General features: G+C 35.6%; 1 protein-coding gene across 3 annotated transcripts in view; it reads right to left on the bottom strand.

The window, feature by feature from the left end:
• Nucleotides 1-4,693: 4,693 nt before the first annotated feature.
• LOC108736217 (Down syndrome cell adhesion molecule-like protein 1 homolog) overlaps nt 4,694-26,052 on the bottom strand; it is a 157,203-nt gene continuing 135,844 nt past the window's right edge. For all 3 annotated transcript variants that reach the window (XM_018468563.1, XM_018468564.1, XM_018468565.1), the window contains 2 exons: nt 21,629-21,797; nt 4,694-4,865 (listed from right to left, as the gene is read on the bottom strand). In XM_018468563.1, the coding sequence (XP_018324065.1) occupies nt 4,759-4,865; nt 21,629-21,797 (276 nt within the window). In that variant the 3' untranslated portion in view covers nt 4,694-4,758. The remainder of the gene's footprint in view (nt 4,866-21,628; nt 21,798-26,052) is intronic.

Genomic DNA, 26,052 nt, shown 5'->3' on the forward strand with positions numbered 1-26,052 from the left:
CTTAAGTCGAACACTTCCTTCTCGGTGTTGCCTGCATCACCGAAACTCACTCAGAGTCAAACTTTTCGCCCTAAACTTCACATTCTATAGAAGGGATAGTGCAAACTTCCGAGGCGGTGCCCCATCTGCGTCAAGAATTCTTTAAAACATCTTTTTGACACTAATTCATTAGAAGCAATTGGCATTGAAGTCTCACTAATATTTCTGGCACATCAGAATCATTTCCCTTTACTCCCCACCATTTGAACTAAATCTTTCGGATTTCCCCCTCCTCATTTCGCCAAACGTCTCGGCCATCGTCGCAGACGACGTTGATGCCAAACACGCCTCCTGAGGCTGCCAACACACTAACAGAAAAGGCATTTCGCTTCTTGCCACAGTCTTCGAACCCAACCTCGCCGTTGAAGCGTCCACGGATCTTACATACCTTCCTGCAAATTCCAGACATTCTTGACATCTTCGTTTTAAAAAATGTTACTTTTTCCGCTGATCCCACCGTTCTCGACGCTCTAAGCTCCGACCACCTTCTAGCACTAATAGAAGCCGGTTGGCCAACCCTCAACCCTCCATACCTTACAACTTTTCTACACTTTCGAAACATCCTCTTTCAAGTGCAGTTAATTCGCACAATAACCGGGAACTCTACGATGCTGTCCATTTCCTTTAAAACGAGATTCCCAGCGCCATCGAGCTCTCTACAACCTCCCGCCCGTCCTCCTCTCTAGAGAAACTTCTACCCGCAGACATTCTTGCCCTCGTCAAAAGGAAAAACAAAACCCACTCGACTGTGGCAAGAACACCGTGGTGCCGCACACAGCGTCGAGTTAAACTCTCTCCAAGAAGAACTTAAAACTCGCCTAACCGAATTCCGCAGTGCTACCCTCGACAATTACATCGCTCAGGCAGAAACACATCCTAAAAGCACTTGGAAAGTGATCCCCAACAGACCCCCCAGATGAGGAAAAGGCTGCAATCTTTGCTAACCCTCTCTGTTTCCAGTGCCTCCCACTTCCCGGACCTGTGGATCTTGCCGATTTTCACGAGCGAACCAATACTGTCACTCAAAATTTCGTCCTAAGTCTTTTCGACTTTAAACAAACGTCTCCCCCGTGAAATCTTCCTCATTATCCGATCTCTAAAAAAGATAAACACCCCTGGCGTGAACAGAATTTCCAACAGTGCCTTTAAAGTTGTGCCATCAAAACATATAGTCACGTTCTGCAACATCACAAACGCTATCATGCAGCTCCATCCTCTGACCTGAAAAGAAGCCACCATGATCTGCCTCTCAGCACTCCCTAAAACTACAGGACAATTAGCCTGCTCAGTTTGGTGAGCAAAGTAATTGAATCAATCCTCTTGGACCGACTTGTTGACCACGTGGGGTGAAACAATCTTCTCCCTGACGTTCAATACGGATGCCTCATCAAATGGAGCAACTCCGTTACTTACCTCGGCGTCGTTTTCGACAGAACACTGACATGACGAAAGCATATCCTTGCCATCTGTGCTAAGGCCCTAACCGCCTTTATCTCCTTCAAGCCATTCTTCCAAAACAGCTCTACCTCCCATCAAACAAACAATTATCAGAAGAATTTGCTCCAACGCCAATCTCATTTGGAGCTGTGCCAAATTCCACAGCCTATAAATTCTTCAAGGCACTTATATGTGGATTCTTCATTCCGCACTCAACTGCTCTTGATTCATCAGAAACACAAAAAATTCTGAAGGAAACTGACCAATCTTCAATTCTCGGGTCGCAATTAGGTTCGCGGCAAATCTTTGGGCCTCAGTGTCAGGTCAACCAAACCCGTCCATCTCGACACTTTCCGATTTGGCCTCTAAACCAAACGACTATTTCAGAAGGCCCTGCCTACAACGCCGATTCCCATTTCAGTTCCCTTTCCTCCCAATGCTTCCATTCCTGCACTCAGTCACCTTCCCTGGGAAGTATAACCTCCGGGTTGATTTTCCTACTCGAGGAGTGGTTTTAATCGGTAGGCGCTTCGGCGAATCCGACACTACTACTCTTCAGGGGGTGTCTTTTGAAGATTTCCCCTCCTCGAGGAAAAACTAAACAAAACAAAAATTCAACCTACTCTGGCAAACAAGAAAGAGACTAGCTTGATTGACTGTGGCATTTATCACCCGAGAATTTGACTATCTCTGTATTACAGACTGAGATAGCTTCTTCGTATATGCTTAATGGGCTGTGGTATTTGACCAGTCTTTTGTTTCTATCACTCATTCTCCATTCCGTATCATCCCAGATTTCCCGGAGCGAACTGTATCGTCCCTCGATGTTGCTGAACTGGTTGTCCACCCCTTGACGTCCCCGACTTGTCTGATAGCTTGCCCCATTGAAGACTGAGCCGTCCCAATTAGCCGCTAAATTTAGTTTATATCTTTTTATATGTTATTAATACTTTTAGGTTTCGTTTTTTCTGGACTACATAAAATAAACAAAATTACGCAACGTTGATGCATCAAATTGGCCTGAAGGTAAAAACCGGCAGAAATTTGGTAGAAAAGCCTTCTCGTTTGCATTCTGATTAAGTCAGCTGAACGTGCAGCTATTCTTTCGGTTGAAGGTATTTCATGTGGGTTCTATGCCGCTAACAGCCGTTTTAAGCATTTTATTGCCTGTGTAACTGGTGTGTTTACAGTACTATTCATTTATTGTTTTTTCAAGGCGAAATTCTCTATTGAAGAACTCTTGGTTAGAGAAGAGGGAGATTAGAAGCACTGACTGAATAAGTTACTAATTTCTCACAACGTCAGTATAAAGGTCCTACCACTATTGACGATCACGATTACTGACAATTTCTTCGATTAAATAAATAGTCAGGAGGTATTAGAAACATTACAACAGTGGAGACCGTGGAATTCGAGAAGAAACAGGTGAGATAGGTTGGTAGGAAACATTTTCATCGTCAGAATTAAACGATTAGTTACAGACATATTAGAAGCAGAAACAGGAATTGAGAGAGGGCCGAAATAGACCTAGATCTAATTACTGAATGCGTGTGCGTCTCCAACCAGTCTGATGAAAATGATTACTTTCTCGGTTAGCAGCTTATTGGGACCATCAGGTGCAGATCGTGATTTTGAATTTATTCAAATTATATTTACATACTGCCACTTAAAAATAATGAGATTGTTTGTACGGTGGAATTTCGGATTCGCTTATGGTTTTTCAAAACAAAAGTGTTCTCGGTTAAGTTGGTAGTATTAATGGTGTGCTGATGAGAACTAAAAAATTTTAAATCAAGATCTACGTCTGGTGCTTTTTATAAATTTCTGAGCAAGAATGTAATGTTTTTATTAAGGTAATTCAGTAATTTCATGGTAAAATGACAGTAAATGTACTAATCAATAGTTATAACCTTTTCATTAACAACAGTGAACAAACGGCTTTTGACGAAATTAAAATTTTAATAACCTTGTTTTTAAAAGAAACATTAATTCAATACCTAGTAAAAGTGAAAGCCAATATGGCGCCGCCCATGGCTTGCATGAGCTAACCGTGTAGCATTTATATTCTCACTAATTTGTGCAAGTGCTTCGCTATATTTGTGTGTTTTAATCGTGAGTTGGATATCTTGTCTAGTATTGATTTCCCATTATCATTCCCATTTTCCAATCATTAAGATAAGATTAAGAATGCGATTTTAATTTGAATACCCTAAATCGAATAATTTTCTGGAAATGTACAGTTAAATGCCTACAATCCAAAAAGTTTCACTTGCATCGTGGTTTCATAAAATTACACAATTTATTTCTTAATTATTAAATTTCACTCAATAGTTCTTCTTTTATATATATGGATTCCGGCCGTGAAAGCCTTTGTTCTTATATAGTACTTCTTTTAATAATTTAAATTATCCTAATTAATATTATAAATGCCAATGTGAGTTTATTTGTTTATTGCCATTTCATGGTTAACTACTCAACCGACTATCATTAAATTATGTACACACATTGTGAGGAGTACGGAAAAAACATAGAGTACCTTGTATTCAGAAAAAAAACCGTTCCTGAGGGATAGAAAAAATCTTCTTCCTCGATAACAAATGACTGTCACTGTGATTCTGTGTATGTTTAATCTACAAACTTTAATTTTATCCTGATGATTTTGGTCAGGACTGTTTATTAAATTATTGTATATTCGACATATTCAGGACATCTACGCGAGCGAAGTCGGGGGTAAAAGTTTGTTAAATATAAATAAATTAGAATTTTGTTATGTATTTATTGATTTTGTCCATGAATTGTCATGCCAACAAACACAACTGACACCCTGGTGCTAGATCGTCATGTGACCATTAGTCAGCGCAGCTTGTCCATTTTCACATGCCACTAACCAGTCATTTCTACACTTTTGTTTGCGATAAATATCCCTTAGGTGTCGCTACACGTGAATAACATGTGTTAGAAACAATGTTTGCTTTGTCGTACGCATATCGCATTGATGTCGTGTAGTGTCGTGAGGATAGGGCCTTAAACTAGAACAAAATTCAGTTACTACTTTTATATGCAATCAACCTTATGCAGTCAACATTTCAATGAGTTTCTTATTTAAATAATATTAATTGTTAACTTATTTTTTTTTTAACTATTGGGATGCTTCTGCTGTTTATTAATCAAAAAGACAAACATTGTTACTTATAGGTATATATTAACATCTATAATAGGTATCTACATGGTAAAAACATTTTTACACAAGAAAAAAGACTGATTTTCCACAAAAAAATGTATTTAGCAATACATAAAATACACCGTTGAAAGTACAATGAGGGCTGTTAATGTAAGCGGAGGGTATGTGGAGATTTTTCCACTAAACTGCATGGCTTCTAGGTGCTCACCTGAAACAAAACAAGTTTTTTAGGTTAGTTAGCTTAAACTGGATTTTATATAGGGAGGAAGAATCTATAAATCAATAAACTAATCAATTATTTTACTTCTGGGGAATGGTGGACTAAACTAAAAAATGGATAATGTTATAAAAGTTCCACTACTATTTTAGAGTATCATAAAATGTGGACACAAAATATTTAGGTACGGATTGAGATGACCTACACTCCAACTTTAGTAGGTAATTCGAAATTGTTTCAATTTGAAAAATTTTTTGTTTCATAATGTTTTCGATTATTAATTGTCTCTTTAATTTGAGTTTCTAAAAGTATTCTTCAGAAAAATTACCCGCAGCGATAACCAGTAACTCGAGTTTTTATGTTTTTTATATGCTTTTACATTTACAGCAACAATCAGTAACAACGTTGAATTACTACCGGTTGTATGATTATCGAGTCACTGGGCGACGAGGTACATACACAAACATAAACAACTATAATAAGATTTATATCGTAATTTTAAACGGTCACTGATTATTTTAAAATATTTCTTATGAGCTTTTATATTTTTATTAGGATCTAACTTGTTTTAAGAATAACACACAACTTATAGCGACGAAGAACTAGGAAAGCCAATCGAATAGTTACAAAATTATTCGCACATGTTACATCTTTTACCTACAAACATCATAAAACTTTAGATGTGCGCACATAGGTAAATAGGAGAGCTGATCCCTTTGCTTCGCCCCGGACCCAATTATAAATCGAAGTAATTATTTCTGCTCCATAAAGACGAACATACAAAATTAAGTCGGGACTTGTTAAATCGTATCTACAGTAGACTATCAAGCTCTGAATAATCTTATATTACTATTAAAATGAGGCGTGTCGAGCAACAATTACGTTTAGACAAGATATAAGAAATTTTCTTGCAAGGCTCATGTTAATGGGTGATTACCCCTACAACGAGGTTTCTCCACTGGATTCTTCCTGATTAATATCTAATTAAAGTAGGTTTTCTACGTTTTAATTTCCCATATGGTGGTTCTTGGTTCTCGTCCCATTTTAGTTCATTATCTTAATATAATAATTAATACAGTGACTTACTTTATTAGTTCAGTTCGTCAGATTGTGGTAGGCAAGATTAAATTTAATATTAATTATCTACTCTGCTGACAAACTTAAAGTAAGTTTTACAGAGGGTAAGCAGGTGCTTCTATTAGTAAATCTCTCTTATGTCAAGCAAACTCCTGTTCTTCGAAACATAGACTTGGAACAACATGTGAAAATGGAAATTCGGAATGAAATTTATGTTTTATTATAGTATTAGCATCTAGCAAGGAGAAGAAGAGATAGCTTTAAATAAAATGGAAGCGGTATTGACAAAACAGTACTGTATGATAATAAATAAAAGTAAAACACAAATACTGGTTTGCAAGCGAAGAAAAGGTAAGGAAAGAGTGACTATAAAGGTAGGAAACGAAAAATTAGAAGAAGTGGCTAATTTAGGTATCTACGAAGTCAGATAAGTAAGGACGGAAGGAGTAGTAGGGATGTAGGGATATAAAGCAGAGGATAGTGCACGGTCGAATCGTCTTTAATAAAAAGAAGTCACTTATATGCTCGCGAACGGTTAATTTAGAAATTGGAAAAAGATTATTGTAAATGTATCCTTGAAGGACGGTGGGCGCGGCGGAAAAGGGAAAATTATATATTTATATATTTTTCTTTAACACTGTATCTTGGATATTGGTTGGGAAATTTTGGCATTATCTTTCATTGTCGAATTAATTTTATACTTACATAGCACCCCTAGAGTTACCAAAATAATGATTTTAATTTAGCAAAAGGAAGCTTCCAACACATTATGTAGGTAATAAGTTGTAACATCAATCACTTCGATTGTGTTATTCCTTCCTTATGATCCTAAGCAATCAAACAAAAGCATTCTTATGTTAATACACTTACAAGACATGTTCTTTCCTTATTGGGCGTTGAGCTAACAGTTTAAGCTCAACAAAAACCCATTAAATCGGCCGAATTTACAATCGCACGATCTTAAAGCTAACTAGGATGATGTTGCGATGAAACATGTTTGAGAATCAAAACAGTAGATGTTCCAACAATATATTTTATTAATCACAATACTGTCAATGTTCTCTTGAAAACGACTTGTTAGTCGAAACAAATGTCGAGTGATTAATATAATATATTAATGAATTTTACTAATGTTTAGGATAAATGTAACTGACTGTGAGTCAATCGAGTCAAAATTCACTGATTCTTTTAATGTCAACTCATGCGATTATTTCTGTTTAATTGAATTTATGCTTAAAATTACTCTGTTGTTTGTTTAAAAGCCCGTTAAATGTACATTCAATGTAGTTACTTTTGTAATATTTTCTACAATTGTCAAAGGCTAATTGTTTTAAATTGGACCGGAAATCTGATAAAATTTGTTCTCCCTCTGTTTTTGTTTAGCATGTTTAGTTTTAGGAGCTGATAAATCGATAAGCACGATTTCGAACGAACCAATGCAATTTAGTATATCGGTCTTTTCTCTGCTTAGGTCGGCTCGATCCAGTTCTGTTCGGGTCTTTAATCTTCAACATGGATAAGCGTAAATGAGCATCAGCGTCGGATTTAAAAATTATAAATGTCATATTTGAACTTCGCTTAGTAGAAAATTTCAATGTTCCTGGTCTATTTAGTGCACAAATATGAGAATGTGTGTAAACAACAGTAGTAGTCAAGTTTCCATTTTCTTTCCTCTTTTTTCCATACAATAGAGTCAAAGTAAAGTTTTTTATTTACATTCCGTTGTTCAGAAAGTTTGTTTTTAATTAACCGACGAAAAAAAGGAGGAGGTTCTCAAGTCGACGCGTATAATTTTTTTATGTATGACCACGCATAACTTTCTATAGAGTAGTCCGATTTTGATAATTCTTTTTTTATTGGAAAGGGTATACCTCAAAGTTGGTCCCATATAAATTTGGAAAAAACTCCAACCGTAAGGATAGGAAAACAGGGGATGATTTATAGTAGGAAAATAATAGTAATAATTATAAAATAAAAACTTTTTAACAAAAAAGTTAAACTGCCGAAAAAACTAAAAAGTAAGGAATAAACCTTTATTTTATTAATCTTAATAACTAAGTTTTTCAACTAATGCAAGTATACCTAAATAATTTTGAGTCGGCGCTAAACAATCAATTAACAAAGATCATTAAGTTACCTTAAATTTAAAGAAATAACCAAAATCAAATTACTAATGCAATGGTTATTTCTTTAAATTTAAGTGAGATTTGTTTATTTATTGTTTAGCACCAACTCAAAATTACTTAGGTATACTTACATTACTTAAAGAACTTAGTTATCAAAGTCAATAAAATAAAGGCTTTTTTTATGTTTTTCAGTTTTTCCGGCGGTTTAATTCTTTTGTTATAAAATTTTTATTATGTAAAATAATTTATTTTACTACATTTATACATTGAGGTGAAATTAGTATTTTGTTTGATAGTATGTACCTGAATTACAGATCACACCATCTGAATAACTTAATGTATTAATTTTAAAACTTCACCTTGAAAAAACCTTACAACTACGGCGAAACATTGCATCGATTGTCGTTTTTACAATAAAAGGAAATTATTTACCCTATTTGGCTTCGATTCTACACAACAGTAGTTTTTAATGTTCATTTACAAGTTTATTTTTATAGCACAAGATTCAACGTAACGGATTTGAACCACACACATCAGCAGTCCTTTATTTGTTTAATAATGCATCACCATCAGGCGCTAGAAAAAACAGTTGACACGTTTTAGTCGCTGTTTTATTTAGCTTTTAACTTTTAATGGAAACTGTTCGATCGGTACTATGGAGACAATCGCACAACTTTTAAAGAATGTAAGAAACAGCTTTTGGTAATCTACGTGTCTTTACAGTCAACAGCAACGGTTCCCAAATGATGTTCCGCGAAACTCTGGTGTTCCTTGGAAGAGTCGCAGGGATTCCGCAAGATACAGCGGTTTTTCTTAATAAAATATATACAAAATAATAATAATACACTTTGTCGTTGATTAAATAGAGAACAATTTACTGAATAAAATGTTTAAAAATTGGCATTTACAATTAAACTGTGGGATATTTATACGGCATGTGAGTTACCTTAAAAATGGAATAAATCGTAAAGCAAAGATATTACAAATTCACCTATATTTATAATATATGTTTAACTATTTATACCTCCAATTCAATGAACAATAGCTTTAAGCGGGAAATTCAAACAAATACAGGCTCCACCCCCATTTTACGACAATTCCAGAGGGTCTTCAACAAAAGGTTCTGGTATTGTTGACAAAAGGGGCATGGTCTAACCTCTTCAGATGAAGAATGACCTAGAAAGACCTTCTAAAGATCCAAAATTGGTAAGATGTTGATGAATAGACCATGTCTCATTTATGGAGAGCCGTGACCCAGATATAGCAACCCGCCTGCTATACTACTCAGGTCTTTACAGTGAAGAATCATGACTACGCTTACAATAGGAGACAAAATATTTTGTCTAACTATTATAAAAAACAAATTTGACTTCTGGACTGCATGTGCTGATCAAAAAAGTTATGAATGTTTTAAAACATTAAGCAAAGAATTCCTCTTCTAAATTCTCAAAGAAAATGCGTTATAAGTAACCTCAGATGTGGGTAAAACTATAAATGAATATTTATTAAACCTCAAAAAATTCTTCAAAGAATATTTTCAAAAAGAGTTACAGAACAGCCACTGAGTAAAGAATCACGATTCTTTTTTTATTTACGCATAATACACTAAAAACAAATTTAGAACTAGACTGGATGCCGTTTCGAATTTTTGAATTTATTTGTGGAACAGTAAATCTAATTTTATTATAATTATGCACATTAAATACGTGCAATCAAGATTTTGAATTCAAAATTCAAATTGAAAAGAGGGAGTCCGTAGCGAATAAGAATTAGAAAATTAATGGTCCTCGAGCGGCGGTATTCATATTACTCCCAATTTTTTGGTCATAACTATTCACCTTATACTCACTACTACTACTACTTAATAATGTCGGAAAGTTTTGATATTCAGGGTTATTTGAAGATGAAGTCATTTTTTAAGGGGAATATATTTTTGCCACCAACAATCATTCAAGAGAGTCAACTCATAATTGTAAATTCCTTACCTAATAAGGCAAAATTTGTTACATATTCATATTATTTTAAAATCAATTAGTTTTTTCTCAGAATTTCGACTATTAATTTTTGAACATGTAGATCCACAAACAATTTATTTTTTTTATACAGTGGTTTTCACATCTTTGGCCATTATACTTTTATTTCTACTTCTTACCCCCCATTCCTCGAACTTAAAAACGCCCCCTCGTACATTCAAACAAATGGTTACCCGTGTAGGTACTACGCTGCTACTTGATTTAGACCATACAAAAAAAAGTATCTTTGACATTTTGCGTTGCCCATTATAAAAAAAATTCACTTTAAATTTGCAATTGCTATCTAAAAGTAATGTATGCTGAATGCGAAATGAAGCGTTGAGCTTGACTGTAACGAATTTACGATATTTTGGATCTCGAAATGTACAACGATATAATGCAGTAATTTGATTTGTGTTGGAAAAACAGATTTGTTTGAAATGCATCGGGAGTTTGAGAATTATTATTTACTTTTCAGTATATCGTGGCACTACTGCAGCAAAACGATGGATTCGATAGGTTCAAATATAAGTGTACACTACTCATTGTCAGTACGGTGCACACGCCGGTTTTAATTCGTAGTGCAAATAAGCAATCAATCAAATATAAGCAGTGACAGTCAAATGAATACATTTTCACATATGACCTAGCAAAAATGGGAGCATCTAAATAAACAAGTAAGGGCATTTTAGGCAAACTTCATCATCAGTTATTTGTTTTTAGGTGACTATCAAAACATCACTTATCCTAGCAATAAAAGTAAGAAGTGCAGAAGTTCCATGCATCAATAATATATAGGTAATATAGTAGTATAATATAGTATATAGTTAAACTTTATAAAGAAAAATGACGATCAAGGAATAAAAATCGCACTTCTTGTAAATGTTTTCGAGGGAAAAGCTATTAATAGTTTGTTATTCGTTTAACTGGAAAGAACTCCTCCTACATCCAATACTCGTTCATCCGACAATTTAAGTTTTATGGCTGTTAAATCCCTTACATCTTGGCGTAATGAACATAAACCTGAAACATGCATATTTTCAGGCATCCAGTTCACTACAAACACACAAGGGAAAATGAGCTGGACCACGATGATATAGACCGTTGTTAAAATTACCGCAACCTATGACAATTAAATTAACAAATAAGATCGGATCAAACCAGGGGTGTTTTTCAACTCAGAATAGGGATGAAATTAAACAGAATTCTACCATTAACGGTACTATTTCAGCGAGACTGCTAGGATTCCGACAAATCAGAAAAACGAATTCCTTTCCTCATCCTATACCTAATGCCTCTTATAAATAGTTCAAATTCTCACTGAAATTCATCCATAAGGATCAATATCGCATCTGTTGATACAATTCTGCAAACACCCATGTAGCACCATCCTCTGGCACCTAAATATTAATTCAGGAATATAGCCTATATGACCTATTTTCAACAATTCTTCCGGCTCATAGAAAGGACCGGTATTGAATAGACCTATAAACAATATTCTCCTCGACCAGTCTACCAAATTTAGAAGTTTGCTCTGGAGCTGTAAAAATGCTCCATAAAATTAGTTCTCTCCTATATACCAATACTTAACAAGGCACCGATTTTTCTAGTTTGAAGCATTTTCTCCCCAGTCGCATATTCGGCAGACGTGGAGTTAAATTTTCCTTCAACCATAAGCACACCGTTTTCGAATACGATACTGTAACTCCTTCTAAATCCCCTTAACCTCTAATTACTCGCAACCAATTGGTCCCCCTTTCCTCAACCTCCCTTCCGCTTACCCCCTTCCCAAGTAAAATAACCAAATCATAGCAAATGCAGCGAATAAAACTCCTTAAATTTCTAAGCTCCACAACAATTCATCCATGAGACGATTTCAAAAGAAAGGTTAGCAATAAAGAGCCTTGAGGGCAACCCCTTTTAATAGTTTCTATCACTGACTCATAGCCTGATGACACTACTACTGATCTATTTGAAAAGTAATTACACCACATTAATCTTTTCACATTCAACCAGCCTAACCTTATCAACTATAACAACCCATCTTAGGTTGGCGAATGCCCTCTTAAAGTCAACAAAACATATTTGTAGCTGGTAGATTCCACAAATGACTTCACAACCATCAAGGCATCTTTCATGCATCAAATTGTATAGGGCATTTCATAGACAACAGCGTGACTAAAATACGTATCAATACTTTACTAACACCAGGAGAAAATATATCGGACTATAAAGAGAAGGATCTAATCTGATCTTATCCGGCTATTTGAATAGCACTCCCAATTTTACTGTTTTCCGATCATTCAAGAGAATCCCCTCACTCAAACAATTATTAAAAAGTCTCAACACATTCCTCGCTCGCACTTAGTTTCATAATCTCCATCATCACGAAAAAGAAAAACGACGCAGTATTAATTATTATGTTTACCCCTACATGATTTATGTACACTCCGCTAAAAACCTTTGTTTCCAACTTCCAACAATCTCTCCAGGCAATCAGCTACTCCTCTTGCATAACTGTCTGTCTTTCTTGACTCCTTCTCTTACTCTGGAAAGCACTACTTAACCTAGCAACCACAACTTTTTTTCTCGCTAACTCTTGATTCCACCATAAATCTTTACATCTTCTTCTACTATCCCTTCTACATCCATTATTATTTGCTGAATTAGCTAATACATCTATACCCGATTCCGTGTTCGGTTCACTAAAGGTCAACTCTTCAGATGACGAGTTGATTACCAGAAATTCCATCGATGTAATAAACTCTTCCAACAATATACCTTTCACTGCCCTTGGTAGACCCTACTTTAAATATGTTAAACTACAGTGGTTCTAAACCTTTACCAAATTGGAAATACATGCTGACTAGAACATATCGACAAAACCAACAGGAAAGTGATATACACACACACAACACAACTTTCATTCGATTGTACCATAAACGCAAAACTTTCATCAATAACTCTCGTTGCTTTGGGTTCTTGTTCAATCGTCACCATACGTAAACGGTAAACCACACACAGAGCCTTCCCTAACACATGGCTTCTGGATGAATGTTACATTAACCCTAACTCCCTAATAGTTTCCTCCAATTTCGCAGTCACAGCCACTGAAGCTAGAAGTCAATTGTATTATTTTTAAGGTTGTATCCATTAATTATTTATACGTATACCGCATCTGATCCTCTGTACTGCCGCCTTAAAGAATGTATAATATACACAACCTTATTTTCGCAAACCATAAAACTGTGTCCAATCTTTTTGCATCGCTTACACACCTTCCCATTGTTTTCTGCCATTCCTTATTACAAGTCTTGCTTTTCCTTTAAGTTCCTCCTCCTTATTTATATACCATTTTAAGCTTTTTTCATCCATCTCACGTAATACATCAAAATCATTCAAATTATTAGACACACCTTGTATTAAAACTCCAGAACCCATTTTTTTTAGGTAACTTCACCTTTGATCCACCGTCACTAAACCTCTCGCAGTTACTTTAATCTTTAATCTTTAATCCTTTTTTTTTTTAGTTTTTATTGAAACCCCTCCAGATCTTGTTTTTCTAAACACCTTAACTCTAACATTAATATGGGGGTCAATTTCTGTAAGCACCTTTTTTTTATTCTAATCGCTACTTTCCTCTTTATCAATCGTAACTATCATTGCATAACTCCTCACATCCTCCTTTTTTTACCATGACGTCACTAACGTCACCGATAGCTACTTCTTCATTTATTATATAGTATATTCTTTCCGTTCTCCCAATATTCCTTTCTCTATTTCGAGCATCAACCAACAGGCTATCCATCTTTGTTGAAATCATCAAAATTCTTCTTTATACTCTTCACACCTTTTTAAAATAAATTCGCTAGTTGCTTTTGAGATTTTAGTGGTGTCCTTAAAGACTAACGTCCTTACTTCGTTTCCTATTTATTCGATACTCAGAATTATCTCTCGCCCTTTTTTATGCCCTTTCCAAGCTAGTCCCTCTTCACGTTCGATCCTGTGCTCTTTCTAAATGGAACTTTCAACTGCTTGGAGACCTCGGGGTCCTAGAACTTCCTTGAAATGAATCCTCTGTCGCAACAGGATCTATTTTTTAAGGACTAATAGCCGTTCGTGACACACAAACGTAAAAAAAAAAAACGAAGAAACAGTGTGCATTGTAGAACGTTATAGCAAGACCTATCAANTTACATTGCATTAATATTGTAATGATTATTAATAATAACTTATTTGCTTTTTAAAGTAAAACTTTTATTACAATTTTCACCTCAATTTTTTTCGTGCATCTATCGCATGTCGCATTACAGCCGGCCGCGGAGTAGGGGCAAAACTGAAAGGCGCTCGTCAGAGCAGCCAAGGAAAATATGACGGCGCCCACGGCTCGCATGAGCTAACCGTGTAGCATTTACATTCTCACTCATTCGTGTAAGTGCATGACAATTACATTTATAGACTGTGAAACTGAAAGCGAAGATGAAATTATTGATAGAATAACTGAAGTTCAAAATGATTCAATGATTTAAATAATAAATATTGTTCTCAGTTTTTAACTTGCTTCTATCATCTGAATGATTGTATTAATTATCTATTCCATATTCTCATACGCAGATTGAAATTAAAACTTATAGTTGGATATCTTGTCTACTATTGATTTCCCATTATCATTCCCATTTTCCAATCATTAAGATAAGATTATGAACGCGATTTTAATTTTAATACCCTAAATCGAATAATTTTCCGAAAATTTACTGTTAAATGCTTACAATCCGAAAAGTTTCACTTGCATTGTGGATTCATAAAACCACACGATTGTTTTTTTTTTATTATTATTTCATGTAAATGACCTAAATTGACAAGGAAGTAGGCTATTTTAACAAAGATAAGCGAGAGAAAAGTTTATGGATTCCCAAAGGCAATATCTTATTAATATTAACGCAAATGCATCTTTAGAAGAGCTTGTTGCCGGCCCCAGTGGACTTTGTCGTGTTGTAAACTCACCATCGCTGCTGGAGGAAACTACAACATCGCACTTAATATGAATAATAGTAATAGAGGTGATATTCCATTAGGAGAAAACTCAAATGATGTTAAAAGTTGTGTGGTTTTATTCTCTTGTGAAGTATAAAAAAAAAAACAAAGTATAATTCACAGAACAGAAAAACAATGCCTTTTACTCACACGTCTACTAAAGCAGTCGATCCGAAAGGTGCGTCTAATAGAGCTGCTACACCCATAGGGACAATAGAATTAGGGTAGACTAGCTCATAAGGAATGTGTTTCTTGAAAAGAATGAAAAGGAAAGTAAAGGGACCTAATTAGTAGTTTTTTTGTCTATGTTTTTGTTTTATGCGCACTTGAAGGTCAGCTGTGTCAACCAATCAGAAGTACTATTAAATAAAGTCAAAGAGAGAGAGCGGATCCTACTATTTTTCATCTTACGCCTCATTGCCACTTACTGGGCTACATTGGACTTGCCTAGTGTATTATACTGTAATGTTCGTGGGTTTAACAAAATTAACTTCTAAGACTGATAACGACAAAAACTATTTATTTATCATCATCATCATAAGGTCATCAGTCCTAAGACTGGTTGGACACGTACCTCCACTCTTTCCTATTCTGAGCTAATCTTCACATTTCCCTAAAACTGGAACAACCCACATCCTTAACTATTTGCGAAGAGTAATCTAATCTAGGTCTACCTCTACCCCTCCTAACTCCTGTTTCTGCCTCTAATATGTCTCTGGCTAGACCTTCATGCCTGAGAAGGTGTCCTACCAACCTATCTCGCCTATTTTTTATTGACTTCCATAGAGTCCTCTGTTCTCCTATTCTTTACAATACCTCTTCATTTCTAACCTTTTCTACCCACGATATCCTCATCATCCGCCTATAACACCACATTTCGAACGCTTCTAACCTTTTCTTTTCCGCCACTCCCACTGTCCATGTTTCGCACCCGTACAACGCCGTTCTTCAAACATACACCTTTAACAACCTTTTTAGAATTTCTAAATTAACCGTTCGCGAGATCCAAAAAGACCGAAATCGCGATCCGCGTCTGGCAGTTTCGACAGAATACAGACCACTCCGAATTATTTTATAACTTTCTTATGTTTTTAATATGTTTAACTTTAAGTTCAATATTGAAGATATTTCACAGTCAGTACGATACTCTCGCTTTTGCTGTTCACATTTACCCTGTTGCAAATGCTGTTAAATCAAATTATTAAAAGTCTTCTTATTTTCTTATTATCGCGCCAGTGTAACCCCCTCAATATTATTAATGTTGGATTCGTCATTCTAAAGAGATAAAGTATGAAATGGATGCATTGCAGTTCATCCGTAAATAATGAAATTAAAGTTCAAGTTTCAGCAGCAAAACTAATAATAAGAGAAAAACGTAGTAGATCTTAAAGTGCCTCTTGCACGCATGCCTCATATTGCCCTATAAAGTCATGCATACCCGTGTTTTTATTCTTATAGAAAGCATAGAAAAACTGTAATTCCTTCTGATATCAGACCACCACTTCTTTGCAGTCATATTGTCTTTTGTCGTTTGAAATTTTCAAATTAATTTAGCATAACAACATAAGTACTTTCCATTATTTACTTTAGTTGCCTACAAACTTGAATAAATGTAAATCCGATATCCATAGAAAGAATATCTATCATTTTTTACCATTTAGTGAATCAAATATCTAACGAAATTAATTCATCTAACCGAAATAAACCCAGCTTCCTCCACAGCGCTTTTACGTCATTTAATATAAATGACATAAAAGAAGTTCGGAGTTGTTCAGTTTGTAAAAAGAGGAAGAGAGCGCTCCAACAAGTCACGCTTCAAATTTAATTGCTTCGTTAGTATGTATAGGGAAATTTAACTTACAATTGAAGAATAAGTTGTTTGAAATTCGTTTCTAAACCAGAATAAAGAAAAAAACGCAAACTATGACACAGTTACGTGATTTAAAGACAGATACTGTATACAGATACATGTGCATAGTACGTCCACAGGTTCTATCAGTAATACGGTTAGTTAAGTATTTGCTTACAACATAAAAAATTCACTGTAGATCAGTAAAACCATAGGTAACGTATTACAAAAAGCTAGAAATCTATGTGGGAACAACTTTATTAATGACGGAGCATTCAACACAACACAGCAGCGAAGACTTTCTGGTCACATACCCATTGGTTTGCAGGTAATTGCTTTCTTGGTGGAGTTTCTTTAAAGCGGCGATAGTTCCGTTTTGTTCGCTAACGCTTGAAACTTGGTCTAAAGTGTATGATCTAATGGGTCCAGATCAGGGATGCCACTAGACTATTCATTAAAGTGGATGAATGCTACTCCAAACATCGCATCGATAAATGATTAATATTCGTGATCTTAATTAAGATCTATTTCTAAAAGGAAATTGAAATAAAGGCCACGTTTATTAATTAAACTGTTCACAAAAGCTCGTTACAGCTGTTTCGGTATTCTGTAGCTGATACGCCTTTCGTCAAACGAATTAGTAAACATGAAAGAGGTTTTATTAATAGATCAAACAAATTATGCGTCATATTTCCTAGGTTGTAATCACTAGTTATATAACGCTACAAAAGGTAAATTATTAGATTAAGTAGAAGCAGAAGAAATTAATTGATTAAGACATTCCGATCGTTTAATTACTTGTTTTGCCCTTTCAAACTCTAAGAAGAAGAGCCGGGCAAACTTAACTTCGTAGGAGCTGCTACCTGAGATTAGTTTGGGTCACTCCATACCCTTCAATAAGTACGAGAGAGTAAACAGTAATGACCCATATTGCTTTCTCTTTTTCTTCTTCTTTCCACTCCCATATCAAGCCCCTTCATCCCGTAGACGAGCGAAGCCTCTCTTGCAACTTAAATAATACCTACGAAAAATTTTCTGATGATCATCCCGCAGCTCAGGGGTAGCATGCCGGACTACGTTCGCAATACTATTGGGTTCGGCTATGGAAGAGGGGACTCATCTACGAAATGGAAAGGATAAGAAAAGGAAAGAATTATCTCACTCGCACTCGCAGGAGCAATGAGGAGCTCCTTGACTATACCTGAGGAGCACTCGGAAGTCAAAAGAGCCGAGTTTGCCCGGCTCTGCTCTAAGGCATGGGATAATGCTTCACTTGGAGTCTTGTGACATGCCACTTAAGGACAGCCTCTAGTTCATCATCCTAACTCCTTCGATAAATGAGTGGCCAGTTGGTCTATGAACTCCGGGGGGGAAAAGAGGTATGTTAACATTGCGAGGCGCTTCACATTTGGCTCAAATTGTTGAAGGGTTGTTCATGTATTACGGCTACTCAGTTGTAGTTTCTGACAACGTTCCCATTGTTTTGATGTATTGTATAGCCACACTTTACCACCGTCATTAGACCCAACTCGTCAGTTATACTTTACTTTGTCTCCAATCTGATGGAATACGGCAATTCTCTCAAAAGATTCTCTTACGTTGTACTGCTGCATTCGTCCACTACTTCTCGCCTTCGGTTGCGTACTGGTAGCGCATGTAGGGCATTTTTTGCACCAGTCTTCCACGTCTCTTCTACTTTTTCTTCGTAACGTTAAAATGCCCTTCTCCGTGCATTACTTCTAGGATTTCTTTATTATGTAGTAATTTTTTTCTCTGTTCCAGATTAGTTCATTTGAAACATACCTTCTTGTTCCTAATCCTTCTCCTGTTTTATCCGTTAGCAACGTGTAGCAGGTGATATTTCTTTTACAGTTTTCAGGACCTAATATTTCGTTTAACAGTATAATGTTCGGTTTTATTACGGAAATTAATGTTTTTTATCTCAGATATTCTCTTTCTGAGATCGTTTACGTTGCAGTGAACCACCTTTAGTTGAAACATAGTCTGTTTACTGCTGACATTATGTCGAAGGTGGCGAGGTTAATTTCGTATAAATTTTTATGTTTAATTGCTGCTACGAGTTTGGTTTGCGCTATTATCAATTTTATGCTGCCTTCTTGTGCTTTCATGTGTTCATCTTTTGCCATGTTCAGAATTTCGTCTATGTTATCTTGCACTGTGTCTATGTTATTACTTTATTGTCTTGTTTCAGCGTCATTTCCTTGTGATGGTGTATTATTGTTATTGTTGAGGCTTTGAGTTGTTTTTTTCGCTCTCATCCTTTGTTCTTTTGTTATCGTTTGTTGCATTTGTCTCGTTTAGAACTTCCATAACTTTTTCATATGCCTCTACGTCATCATACTTAACAGGTTTCTTAATTTTCTCGTTACTGAACTTATTTTCAGTCTACTTCTGTGTCGTATATATTGGAAGGTTGAGTCCGTTTCATTGTATTTTTTGGCTTTTTCCCTATTTTTTTGGATACGCAAATTTTTCCCGTTTATTTCCGCGGGAACAATTGTATGTGTAGTGATGCCCACGTCATTGCTTCGTGATTCGCAGTTCATGTTGATTCGGTATCGATTGCAGCCGCCCTTGTCCGCATTTTCATATTGAACTTCTATTTACACTTGTATCTGCACTCTGCACTAACCCACTTGTTCGTTATGGATCTGCGGGGCTGAGGTTGTTACTCAGGCTATTTTGAGGCTTGCAGGGTGCGCGCGCGTGCGTGACTTACCAAAGCTGTGGTGATTGAAATAGCAAAAACAAGGAAAATCTTAACCCAAATTCACCACAATTTTAAAAAACGCGGACACTTGTTTCACTCATTTACTCTTGTGAGCATTCTCAACGCAAGACGATGTTCATGTTTCTTAAAATTGTTATGATCAATTTGATATCTAAGGTGTCTTTTCTTGTCATTATTAGGCTATTTTGTTATTCATTAGATTACTTATGGGCTATATAAATTAATAAAATGAAGATATTTTTGATGTCTAAACATGACTTATGTACGATTTTGCTTTGCACAGTTGTGCCACTTCTTTTCTACTTTTGAGATTTTTTTTTTTGTAAGAAAAACACTTCGTAGAATTTAATTAATATTTAATATAAAATATATACACAGCTTAAAATTAAGGTGATAATGACGAAATGTTGATGATGCTTTACTACTAAAATGATGATTATGATTACTAAACTATTTTTTTCTAATTACTCGGAACTGATAACTAAGACGACGGAAGACTGACTGATGACTGATGCAACATACTTGAAATTATCTCACTGCTATGGTACAAAATTAAATGACACCGGAGGGGTGCGGATGGCATAACATCGGGTAACAACGTAATTGGGGTTGTTCAACTTCCCTTGGTCGGACAGCTACGTGACCAAACAATGGTTTACAAAATGTTGTAGGTACCCAAATAAATAAATAAATTTTACAACCGAAGCAAATTCCTTTCCAAAATATTTCAAAATAATACTCATAACAAAGACTATTAACAATGACAATACGATCTCTTCTCTGAAAATCGCCCGCTACGGTGGTTGAGTGGCACGAACCCTTGCCTTATATATTACCGGAAATGTGTGAAATTCCTAGGAAATGTATATAATTCCTAAAATCGACTGGAAATGTGTGACATAAATTATATTAGACACATTTTCTAGGAAATCTATACATTTCCTAAATGTCCAACTATTCCAATCGGAAATATACTACAGGTAATACTAAATAATAATATTATTACATGTATTGTCGCCGTTATTTACAGTGGGTGTGGTGCTATATAGAGTGCATCATTGTACAGACAATAAAGTAAACTAACCAAACTCAAGTTATTTCGACATTTTAAGGAGTTTGTCGTTAAATCGAGAGTCACTAAATAGAGTTTACATTGCATTAATATTGTAATGATTATTAATAATAACTTATTTGCTTTTTAAAGTAAAACTTTTATTACAATTTTCACCTCAATTTTTTTCGTGCATCTATCGCATGTCGCATTACAGCCGGCCGCGGAGTAGGGGCAAAACTGAAAGGCGCTCGTCAGAGCAGCCAAGGAAAATATGACGGCGCCCACGGCTCGCATGAGCTAACCGTGTAGCATTTACATTCTCACTCATTCGTGTAAGTGCATGACAATTACATTTATAGACTGTGAAACTGAAAGCGAAGATGAAATTATTGATAGAATAACTGAAGTTCAAAATGATTCAATGATTTAAATAATAAATATTGTTCTCAGTTTTTAACTTGCTTCTATCATCTGAATGATTGTATTAATTATCTATTCCATATTCTCATACGCAGATTGAAATTAAAACTTATAGTTGGATATCTTGTCTACTATTGATTTCCCATTATCATTCCCATTTTCCAATCATTAAGATAAGATTATGAACGCGATTTTAATTTTAATACCCTAAATCGAATAATTTTCCGAAAATTTACTGTTAAATGCTTACAATCCGAAAAGTTTCACTTGCATTGTGGATTCATAAAACCACACGATTGTTTTTTTTTTATTATTATTTCATGTAAATGACCTAAATTTTCCTTTACTGCATTAGATCCAACTGCTCCATTTGGTGAAAACATAAACAAGAAATTTACGAAGCAAAATTTCCTTATCAGCATTTACTTACCATTAAGGACGTGTACGGTGATGTTGGAAGGTCTAGCATTAGAAGGGTTGCATGTGTAGAGACCGGAATCAGATGAATGTGCATTTCTGATAAGAAGAACACTTCTGCTAACGTCTTCCCTTTCAGTTTTAACACTGACGCCACCCCGTTTACTCGAATAAGTAATGATCTAGAAATAAATTAGGTTATTTTAGAAATCCTAAAGGCACGCATAAGTTACACAAAAAATAGCTCATAATTACTGCCGCTGTCTGTCCCTATGTATGCTGAAATATTTAAAACTACGCAACGGGTTTTGATGCGGTTTTTTTTTAAAGATAGAGTGATTCAAGAGGAAGGTTTATATGTATAACACATACATAATATAGTAGGGAAACACTGATAATTTTAGAGGTTTCTAATGTGATGTGGTAAATAAACACATTTTTTGCGTTTACATTGCAAACGCTGGCTGAACCCTACGAGATAGATCAAAATAATGTACTACAATATTGTACATCTTAAAAGGGTCTACAAAAAAGTCCGGGATGGTATATGTCTATCTCTTAGGGATAACCCACAATAACCATTTTTATCCTTTACTTTTTATGAGAAATAATGGCTGATTTACGAAGCGATTGTAGGCAATACAGCATTAATTCTTGTCCAATTAAGTACCTTAAATACATTGTGCATTTAATATAGATCAATATGGCCCTTTACAGCATGTAATTTAAATGAATATTTTCGAAGATATTACAGATTCAAAATGTCTAATGACATAAAAAAAATCGAGAATGTTGTATATAAAGATATTCGGTAGTATATTTAGTATGTTCAGGGGGTGTCTTTTGAAGATTTCCCCTTTTTGATAATAATCTAAACAAAACAAAAATATATTTAGTATCAGCATTGTACCCGTGCGAAGCTGGGGCGGGTCACTAGTTATGGATAAATTAGCACTCCGAATTTAAGTAAAGCGAGTAATGTTTTTACGTCCACTTGATATCTGCTAAATTGGGCCGACGGCATACGTTCAAAGTACATACTAACACGACTCTATCCCGTCTAATTTGTTACTCAGAAAATAAGTAACGTCTGACGGCTGGATCTTGGATTATAAATACATTACATAACTCAATTTCATTTTACGGATATTTGTTTCTTTCCTGATTTATCAACTATTCATAAATGATGACGCAAATCATAATCCTAATGATAGCTAGGTTCAGTTAAACCACCAAAGATCAATTTTTCTAGACAACTTCGAATTCCAGCAGTTGTGTTTGATATTTTCAATACATCTAAGATACTTGCGGTATATACAACAAGAGCCCCATGAATTTTTAATCAAATCTACGGTGAGTGCGAATTTAATGTAGATTTGATGACCAATAGGTTCCAATTGTTTCTCCATGTCTTGCTTAAGGATGTTTTATATATGCCTTTCTATAATTTTTTATCAGTAGGGAAGGGGACATGATGGGGTAGCTAAAGGAAATAACAAAAATATGGCATAATCACTATGTTTATTACACTTATTAATTTATGACACGTTATAATAATAATTAATCACTAATAGGAACATTATGAAAAACCATCTTGCCCCATACTATGGGCCGACTTTTTCATTTTGCCCCAATGCCCCCACCCAATACCCCATCTTGCCTCAAAAGGTAACTTTTAACAAAAAAAAAATTCGCTAACAAAATGTTTAACGGATTCATACAAACAACATACCATATCAAAATAAACAACACCAGTAAACAAAGATAAAGTGACATAAATGGGGTTATCATAATTACCTTAAAATAATGACGTTCGATCTTACACAAAATTAGATCAACGAAACGTTAAAACAATTTTCAGTTTGTAAACAAAAGATGCGTGCACTCTCACTCACTGAGCGTTGCTCGAAAGAGGCATTCTATTGGCTTATTGCTTTTTATTTAGGAACGTCTAGTTTCTCGTATGTGTGCGGATCCCTGTTTGACCTCACCGAGCGGCATGGCCTAGAGGTCTAGACCATTGCTTAGCATTCGGGAGGACGCCGGTTCGATTCCGGGTCCGTCTGTCTTGGTCCAAGTTTTTCTGTGGTTTCCTTGGATCACCTAGGCAAATGCTGAGGCAGTAATATTCCACAGATAATCTTTCACTCTCTTCTGTCTTCATTTCGTCCGTCTCATCTTTCTCACCCGTACCACCACCCACCCATTCCCACGATTCCTGAAAGCAGGCTGAAGAGGGCCTTCCGCTCTACCTTCCGGCATAGTCCGGAGGGACTGCCCGCCCACCAGCATTACTGGCTGGTGGGAATGAAACACCCAAAAGTTTTTTTTTTGTTTGACCTCGCGATCCCTTCATGCCACCCCTTTCCCCATTTATGTAGCAAAGAAACGGTAATTTCAAAAAAAAAATTCTGACACTCAGTAACGTAGTCTCTCAATCTTTTTGTACCGAAAGATGTCGAAATAATCACACTAAGTGCTTGTAAATGTGAAAGCAACTTTTCACGAGGCATGTTGGAACTAGTTACTAACATCTTTGTACATCAGTCAACTATGCAAATTCTATTAGAATTAATTTCTTTCTACGGATAGAACTCTCTGAATACAAATTTCTTTACTTTCAAAACTTAACCGAATTCAGGAACGGATTCTGATAAAACTACTTACAAGAAGAAACAAATTGTACCGAAAAACTTAGAAATGGCTTGTAATTAAAACAGAGATTTTCTGTTTTGCATTGCAAATTAATCTTTCTCTTTAACATGGTATGTTAAAAGCTGGATGTTTCAAAGTGAGCTTCTAATACATTATTTAAAGTCTGTTATATTGAAGGAATAAGATAAATTAAAAATTCAGCAAGATAAAAGCAAAACTTCCTAATTATGAATAAAAGTAATATAATAAAAGAAATAGAGAGATAGCTTTAAATAAAATGGAAGCGGTTCTGACAAATCAGTACTGTATGAAAATAAATAAAAGTAAAACTAAAATACTGGTATGCAAGGGAAGAAAAGTAGGGAAAGAGCGAATATAAAGATAGGAGACGAAAAATTAGAAGAAGTGGCTGATTTTAGATACCTAGGAAGTCAGATAAGTGAGGATGGAAGGAGTAGTAGGGATATAAAGCAGAGGATAGCGCAGGGTCGTGTCGCCTTTAATAAAAAGAAGTCACTTCTATGCTCGCGAACGGTTAATTTAGAAATTCGAAAAAGGTTGTTAAAGGTGTATGTTTGGAGCACGGCGTTGTACGGGTGCGAAACATGGACAGTGGGAGCGGCGGAAAAGAAAAGGTTAGAAGCGTTCGAAATGTGGTGTTATAGGCGGATGATGAGGATATCGTGGGTAGAAAAGGTTAGAAATGAAGAGGTATTGGAAAGAATAGGAGAACAGAGGACTCTATGGAAGTCAATAAAAAATAGGCGAGATAGGTTGGTAGGACACCTTCTCAGGCATGAAGGTCTAGTCAGAGACATATTAGAGGCAGAAACAGGAGTTAGGAGGGGTAGAGGTAGACCTAGATTAGATTACTGTTCGCAAATAGTTAAGGATGTGGGCTGTTCTAGTTTTAGGGAAATGCGAAGTTTAGCTCAGGATAGGAAAGAGTGGAGGTACGTGTCCAACCAGTCTTAGGACTGATGACCTTATGATGATGATGATGAATAAAAGAAAAGGTGAATAAAAATTTAAAGTACAATCCTAGGAGCAAAAACTACTCTTATATGCGACCTACATATATACGACCTATTGACAAATCCAGAGCACTGGTGTGAATTACTTTCTACATTATTTGTGCCATGTATCATATCGAAATGCTTTACAATAAGGAACTAAACGTGATAACGTAAGCTATTAAGTCAGGCATGACCAACCCAAATGATCTTGCGGGCCGTTTTTGGGAAAGAAATCATAGCTCCGCAGGTCGTATATAAAATTATATATCTCCACAATAGATTTACACCCACTATAGTAATTTATTTGAACTGATAACTGTAAATTCATTAATAAAACAGGCAATACTTGTCGTATCTACATATATTCACAAGAATATTGTTTTAAAATCAAAGTTTTCTCTCATAGTTTCAACAGTTAATTTTTGTACATATGGTTTCACAATTAATGTATTTATTAATATATTGGCTTTCACTACGTTGCTATTATAATCATCATCATTATAATCATAGGGTCGACAGTTCTAAGACCGGTTGGGCACACACTTTTTCCTATCCTGAGCTAATTACCCTAAAACTAGAAAAAAGGAAAAACTTTTGGGTGTTTCATTCCCATCAGCCAGTAATGCTGGTGGGCGGGCAGTCCCTCCGGACCATGTCGGAAGGTAGGACGGAAGGCCCTCTTCAGCCTGCTTTCAGGAATCGTGGGAATGGGTGGGTGGTGGTTCGGGTGAGAAAGATGAGACGGACGAAATGAAGACAGAAGAGA

The sequence above is a fragment of the Agrilus planipennis genome, unplaced genomic scaffold (genome assembly GCF_000699045.2).
Source record: "Agrilus planipennis isolate EAB-ADULT unplaced genomic scaffold, Apla_2.0 scaffold114, whole genome shotgun sequence".
Taxonomy (NCBI): Eukaryota; Metazoa; Arthropoda; class Insecta; order Coleoptera; family Buprestidae; genus Agrilus; species Agrilus planipennis.